At 46.7% G+C, this 7,771-nt stretch overlaps 1 protein-coding gene across 1 annotated transcript in view; it reads left to right on the forward strand.

Moving 5' to 3' along the window:
- The window catches only part of Adamts2 (ADAM metallopeptidase with thrombospondin type 1 motif 2), a 197,592-nt gene extending 193,212 nt beyond the window's left edge, over window positions 1-4,380 (forward strand). Inside the window, exon 22 of the mRNA XM_050158608.1 lies at window positions 1,081-4,380. Within this exon, the coding sequence (XP_050014565.1) occupies window positions 1,081-1,541 (461 nt within the window). The 3' untranslated portion in view covers window positions 1,542-4,380. The remainder of the gene's footprint in view (window positions 1-1,080) is intronic.
- The last annotated feature ends 3,391 nt before the right edge of the window (window positions 4,381-7,771 follow it).

Below are 7,771 nucleotides of genomic sequence, written 5' to 3' on the forward strand. Positions count from 1 at the left end.
AAAAAAAAAAAAAAAAAAAAAAAAAAAAAAAAAAAAAAAAAAAGTAAAACTTGAAGTTTTGAAAATCAAAGTCATGTAGTTCAGTCAGAGGAAATCAGACAGAGAAGTCTACCTGGTAAGCCAAGTGGAGGGGGGGGCATCCTGAGAAGGAGATCCAAACCCTTAGGGCTGTCTCAGTCAACTAGACAGTATCTTTGGCCAACCATTAATGGAGGGCTGCCCTTGTCCCAGAGTTAATCAATATTATCTGCAAAGAGCCAGACAACAAATATTTTAGGCATTGGAGTCTATTTGGTCTCTGTCACATCTATGGCACTATTGCTACTGTGGGAAGGTAGCCAATGATAATAAATGTGGCTGTGTTTCAATAAAACTTTATTTATAAAACCAGGTAGAATGATAACTTTGGCCCATGGCTCTGTATAGCCTTCTGACTTCTACAGGCAATCCTCAAATTGGCATGGCTGTTGGGTTTGGTCAGCTTCCAGCACCATGGCTGGATAGAGCAGTGGCAGGACAGGATACATCAGATAAGTCTGGACAAGTGTCCAAAGGCCTGCACAAGCCTGAGTCTTCAGTCTCTGACAGAATCCTTGGGAGGTCAGGTCAGGACAGGTGGCTCACAGAGAGGCTCTATCTGAGGGGCAGGGAGCTGAGCTTTAGGGGTTGGTTCATTCTGGTTGGGTTTTGTTATAGTTACTACTTGGAGGTTACCATAGAGTCAACTCCTGCCACAAAATTACACTGGGGATACGGTTAAGCCCCATCCTTAAGGTTGAACTTGGAGTCTCTCTTAAGAACAGAAAGTCTCATGTCTGTCTCAACGTTTGAGATGCACTGAAAAGGCGGGGTCGGCTGGTGATTGCTTGCAGGAGGGGAGCACTGCCAGTGGGGGTCTGTGGATGCCACCCCGCTCTGAGACTTGGACCCTGCGATCACACTGACTCTCCACACAAGCTCCCTGCCTCTGTGCTGCCTCTGGACTCTGTCACGTGCCTCCTCCAGCAATCTGCACTCGGCAGTGGGTACCTGCTCCCCTCACCTTGTCCTTTGGTTATTTCTCCCACTCTTCTCTTTCAGAGGGCCAGTGCCAAGGCGACAAGTCAATGTTCTGTAGGATGGAAGTCTTGTCTCGCTATTGCTCCATCCCCAGCTACAACAAGCTCTGCTGCAAGTCCTGCAACCCGCCCGGCAACCTCAGCCTCACAGAGGACGCAGGCGTGGACCCTCCACCGGGGAAGCACAATGACATCGATGTGTTCATGCCCACACTTCCGGGACCCACGGTAGCTACACAGGTGCAGCCTTTGTCAGGGCCTCCCTTGGAGGTCCCCCTCAATGCCTCCGGCATCAATGTCACGGAGGACCACCCAGAAACCAATGCTGTGGATGTTCCCTACAAGATCCATGGTGTGGATGAAGAGGTCCAGTCTACCAACCTGATCCCTCGACGACCAAGCCTGAATGTAAAGACGAGGAACCAAAGAATCCAGGAGCTCCTTAATGCGGTGCAGAGAAAAGAGAAGGCCGGAAAGTTCTAATAAAATGGAAAGATTCGCATCAACAGCTTTTTCCCCTTGCTTATAGCTCTATTCCATGGGATGGCAAATCCTGTGTTGTGCTTCCGAAAGGTTTGGAAAATAGTACAAAAGGATATATATGGAGAGGGGTGGGCATGTGACAACCAGCCTAGCATGTATTTTCCAGGCTAGGAATGACCTAAATCTTGTGGTGATCTTAGGTTTAGAGTGGAATATCCAAGTTCCCTAGTTTCTATCAATGTTGGGAGGTCAAGAGAAATGACTCTGAGAGAGAAAAAAACTTGGCTCCAACTTACTAAGCAGTAGTTGAGAACCTCCATTTCCTTGGTGATAGTCCCCAAGGCATGAGACCACTGGGGATGATTGAGTGACATGATGTTTTATTTAATAGATCAGTTGCCAGGTTGAGTACACTGAAGTGGAGGTCATGAGCCAAAATGACCTCAAAGGCCAGGCAGATGAGTGGATAAGTGTGGTAGCTAGGAGTGGACTTTAACCAACCAGAGAGCAGCATCTATCTAGGGCTGTTGGTATGTTCCAACCAACCAGAGCACAGCATCTATCTAGGGCTGTTGGTAGACTCCAGCTCTAGCTGCCAGTGTGACGTTTCTGCCTTACCAGCCTGGCCTTGTCCTATGTTGCACAACCAGCGATCTGGGTTTCCTGTACTCAAAATATATTAACTTGCAGGGGTGGGAGTAGGAGAAGACCTGGGAGTTTTAGGTCTACACCTGCCAGGCTATAACCGCTGGTCTTTGTTTTAATTATTACCTAGTTGTCTGGTGCAGTTTCAACATCTGGTGCTCATGGTGTACAGTGTTTTGATCTCAGCCGAGCATGGGCTGTGCACCTATCCAGTTCTTTCCAGGGAAGTGATGAGACTCCTATAATGTGGATACGAGGAGAGTTGTAAACAAGGAGCCACTGGGTCAAAGGCATCAAGGATTCTCTCCTCTCCACTCACCTTGGCCTTGTTTGCTGCCTCCCAGGCTCTGGTGGAAGAGCCCCAGTATTCTTCTCTGGCCAGCCTGGGCCAAGGCCACAGAGAAGAAGGATGTCCTTTGCTGGGGTGACCCAGCTTGGGACCCAAGGCCCAGGACTCTCCCTTTCCTGGGCTCCCAGTACCACCACTGGGGTGGTGAGGTACTCAGGTTAAGAGGGTGGGTTTTGCCTGTAGTCTGACCTTGGCCTTGCCCACTTCCAACCTTTAGAAGTTATAGAACCCAACAACACTGTCTGCCATAGGAGGTATAGGGTGGGAGGTGGGAGCCCCACTTTAACTTTAGAAGCTTAGATAACTTCGTTTGTGGTAGAATAGTGTTTGGTGAGCCAGATGTGAAGGGGGGATTAAAAGGGAGCCGCTGGATGATAGGAGGATGCTGAGCTTTGTCTCTCATTCCCTGGCATTTTGTAAGCATGTCACACCAACATCCCCACATGGAAAGACCCAGGGCACATTAGCTCCCTAGCTGGGTCTAGCCTGACCATAATTCTGAGACTTCTAGAAGTTCTGTGTTCTCACCAATCACAGATCTTAGATTATTTTCTCTTATTGACATCCCCCTCCCCAGTCCCGCCAATCAGAGTAAGAATCCTGAGACTTGAGTCGGTGCCCTTATGGCTCATCCTCCACTGAGTTTCAAGGTGCTCAGCGTGCTTGTGTAAATCTGCATGTGCGTGTGTGCGTGGGGGGAGGGCAGGGGTGTCTATGGATGGTCTGTGGAAAGAAGTCAGCACATAGAGACCAGCTGGACTAATGTTTAAGATAGTGCTTAACTTTCTTCCTAGAGGGTGAACAGACCCTGCCACCCTTTCCTTGCCCGCACATCCCACACATACTACTCACTGCCCAGCTCCCAAAGAACCAAACTGGAAAAATGCCTTTGAATATGTCTCCTGGGATGTGGTTGAGAACAGTTCTGCTTTCCTGCCTCCTTGAAGCAGGGAATGAATCCTATGGCTGGCCCCCATTTGTTGAATCCAGGTCAGCTGGGTTTACCCATGGGTTTGTAGAACTGAGTATTTCCCATCTTCAGTAGAATGTAGAGGAATGTTCTAGACTTATAGTAGCCAGGATATGGCTGAGTTTACCCATTCTAATGGCTGTAGGATAGTAACACTCCATTCTCCGATCCCAGTAAAGCAGGGCTTCCTAGACGCCCCATGCTGGAAAGCCCCAGCAAGTCAGATGCCCTGAGGGAGATGAGGTTCCACATGGTATCCTTGGTGTCTTGGGCCAGGGGCCTCCAGGCCTCTATGGAGCTAGTGGTGCTCATGGGAACACAGTGCCCACTGGGCTCAGAGACACTGCGAGTTCCTGAGCATGAGACTATCTGGAGAAAGGACTTAGAAGCAGCCCTAGGCAGTCAAAGCAGCTACATCTGAGGCATTCTTGTAGCCCCAGAGGCAGGTAGGTGTCCTCTGGAAGTCTTCAGCACTGCGTGATCACCCAGACTGTCCTACGTCACCCAGAAAGAACTCCCAAGGCACCTGGGAATTGTTTTTTATTCTTAGGGAGAATCAGGCCACATTTGAAGAAAGTCCCTAGGAAATCCCGTGGAATTTCGCATATAAACCTCACATTTGTGTTTTAAGAGTTCTCTTTTGGGGTCTGTTTTAAGTATATAACTGGTACTCAATAGCAATGTCTTTGTCCGAGGTAACATTCTGACTCTATTTACTCCTGTGTGACAGGTGGCCACCAAATGGAGCCAAACACGGTGCTCAACTTAAATCACATTTTATCTGACAACAGCCATTGATGCGTTTTTGTTCTGTATAGTAAAACTTGACTCTTTACTTTCATAACTTATTAAAGCATCTGTGGTTTTGCAAATCATGACCGTGTTGGTTTGTTACCTTGACTACACTCATCCCCAGCCTAAACTTGGGAAGGAGAGACGTGTCACATTGGCAAGCCTATCTTAGCCATGAGCCCCAGACTCCTGGGGCAGGGAGACATCTAAGAACACTGGCTATGGCTGCTTAAATCAGCACCCCATGGGGGAGAAAGGCATCCTCTTTCAACTTACCTTGGGATATGACTTAGCCAAGAGTCACCTCAACCCAATTACTGTGATCCTTTCTCCTATGAATAGGCTTTCAAGGAGAAAATACTAGTCACTGAGCTAAATTTGAAATCCAGAGAAACAGAAACACTTTTAGAGTAAAATAAGAGACATACAAAAAAAAAAAAAAACAGGAAAATTTTCTGGAATTCAAGCTTAACTGGAAGGCCTGCATGTGTATTTTCTAAATTTAGGCAGCCAACCTGTTAGCAGCATTGCACTGAGGAAGTGTTCTCTCTCACCACTGTGTGCTAGCCAGTATTGGGGAGTGGGGTAGGGAACTGAGGGGCAGACTCCTCTAATTGTGTAAAATCCTTGGGGGAGTGGCTGTGAAAAGAATACGCAGTTGTCAGCTATTGGGTGCTACATACCAGGAATGCCCCATATTTTTAAAGCTTTGTTATTCTAATAATATCTTAGTGTATTAATTTGATAATTTAATAACCCCTGGCTGTAGATTTTAGTTTGTATTTCTACAGTTTTGTCAACTTCTACCTTTTTTATAAAATCACAGGCCACTTCACTATTTTGCAAATATCTAGTTGATACTGCCTTCTTGGTGACATCATTCAATGATGAGGTGACATAGGCATTTGTATGAGCTGTGCAGTTTTTAACATCGTCTGTTTGTTTTAAAAAGTTTACTTATGTATGTGTGTGAATGCCACATGTGTGAGGCCCTGAACCTAGAGTTAAGGGTGGTTGTGAGCCCCCTGGTGTGGGTGCTGAGAATCACACTCTGGTCCTCTGAGAGAGCAGCAAGCATTCTTATCCATTGAACCATCTCTCCAGCCCTCATTTCGAGACTATTCCAGAGCTCATCATTTAGAAAAGGTTGGTCTCTATTTCCCAACTGCCAGGGTTATAGGAGTGTGCTCCCACACCCAGATCAGTCTAACACTTTCCCATCAAAATCCTTGATACCAAGGTCGTTTCTTCCTTCTTGTGTACACTTCTCCATTCTTTTTTCCCTCCTTTCTTATCTTTTTGGCCATGTGCTCCCCTGTAGTAGAAGGGCTGCTTGTTTGTTTCTGGACCGGTCAGCAGTTCAGACCTGAAATAACCACACAGAAACTGTACTAATTAAATCACTGCTCGGCCTATTAGCTCTAGCTTCCTTTTGGTAGCTCCTATATATTAAATTAACTCATCTCCATTAATTTGTGTATTGCCACGAGGTTGTGGCTTACTGGGTAAATTTCAGGCGTCTGTGTCCGGCAGGGCTACATGACTTATGGCTTCTCTTCATTCTACCTTCTTCCTCCCAGCATTCAGTTTACTTTTTCCGCCTAGCTCTGCTCTACCCTATCACAGGCCCAAAACAGAGTCTTTATTAACCAAAGATATTCACAGCATACAGAGGGGAATCCACATCATTCCCCTTGCCTCCACTCCCCATTTCTCCAGTGACACCTGTGAGAGATTATTTAGCCTCTAAGCACGCCTTTGAGGGGTTCTGACTTAGCTGAGGTTGGCAGACCCATCCTGACAGTAGCAGTACCATTACCTGGGCTGGGTCCTGAACTGTGTGAAATGGAGGCTGAGTAGAGCATTAGCATCCCTTGCTCTCTGCTTCCAGGGTGTGGATGCAGCCAGCTGCTTCCAGCCCTGTTGTACCCTTGAACTGTGAGCCAAAACAAACCCTTTCTCCACTAAGTTGTTACAGGAAAAGAAACGAAGACACAGAAAACAGAAGAAAATTCTCCTTGTGCTCTGGCAGGGAGGAGGAAGGTCAGCACTTTGAGAGTGCGCCAGCCTGGTCTCTGAAACAAAAGCTTGTCCCCAAGAGCAAGGTGTTACTGGAAACTTTTAACCAGAGTATGATCATCAGACAGTTCCAGCTCTTCAAGTCTCCTCTCTTTGATGAGAAGAGGGTAGTATAGGGCCATGCTATCCTGAATGTGGCCAATGTTGTCTAATCTTGGAAGACAAACAGGGCCAGGCCTGCTTCGTGTTTGGATGAGGGAAAGGAATGCTCACATCAGAGCCCAGATCTTGGCAACTGCAAATCTGAGATTTTACAGGAAGATTATCAAAGCCCAAAGATGACAGATGCAAAACCCAAAACAAGAGAAAGAGGAGAGGGAGAGATAGACAGACAGAGAAGAAGTGAATGTATCTCTTCTTAAACTGGCAATGAACTATTTACCATGACAGGACATTCTGAACCTCAAAGCATAGCCCAGCAAGTAATGAACAGAAATAATCTAAACTTTTAAACCAAAAGCTGAACTAAACTAGAAATCAGCTGGGAATGTCTTGATACCTTGAGGTTCAACACTGTACATCTAAATTACGCATGGGTCAAAGGAGTCTCAAGAAAATTTAAGGTGCTTTTTTTATATGGGGAAGGGGAGCACATGTGTGTGTGTGTGCAAGCCACAGCCTGCACACAGAGGTCAGAGGGCAACCTCAGGTATCCGTCCACACCTTCTATCTTGTTTGACACATCTCATTTGATGCTGCTGTATAAGCAAGTCTAGCTTAGCTAGCTTGAAAGCATCTGAGGTTCTCCAATGAGGACCAAAGACCAGTGGCTCTCCAGGAATGCTCTAGACCTTTGGTGCTCGGGTAGGGAGGTGGAGGCACTCAGCTTCATGGGATTACTGTGTTCTCGGGCTCTCTGGTGTGAGACAGCTATGGCTGGACTACTCCAAGTCTATCATGTAAGCCAGTCTAGTGATTCCCTTTGAATACAGACCCGATTCTGCTGGTTCTGTGCTTCTGGAAAACCCCAATACAAATGGACTACATACCTGGAGACCAATGTGTGCAGAGATCACGGTGACCACCAAGATTGTATGGACAAATCTGTAGATCCTTTCTTAAGCTTCCTTTTTCTGACATTCTATCCCAAGAGTCTCTGATCCCCGATCTCCTGACTATAAATCCGAGGTTTTAGGTTCTTTTCTCTGCTTCATGTCACATCCACATCAAGCACAAGTAGAAAGAAACAGTGGAAAGAAACTGATGAAGACCTTGCTGACCACCGCTGGCTCACAGCTCCTCTGGCCAGAGAGAGGGGTCGGAGCACAAAGATGTGACTGGCCTGCTCAGCTCCCACTATGCTCCACAGAAATGCTCAGAATGCCAGATTTCTGTTTCACACGTGTTTCCTTCTCTAATCTGCTGCCATTATTTCTGAGGGCATCTGAACAGCTG

Source organism: Alexandromys fortis, unplaced genomic scaffold (genome assembly GCF_014885135.2).
Source record: "Alexandromys fortis isolate MF-2015 unplaced genomic scaffold, M_Fortis_MF-2015_v1.1 scaffold_99, whole genome shotgun sequence".
Classification (NCBI taxonomy): domain Eukaryota; kingdom Metazoa; phylum Chordata; class Mammalia; order Rodentia; family Cricetidae; genus Alexandromys; species Alexandromys fortis.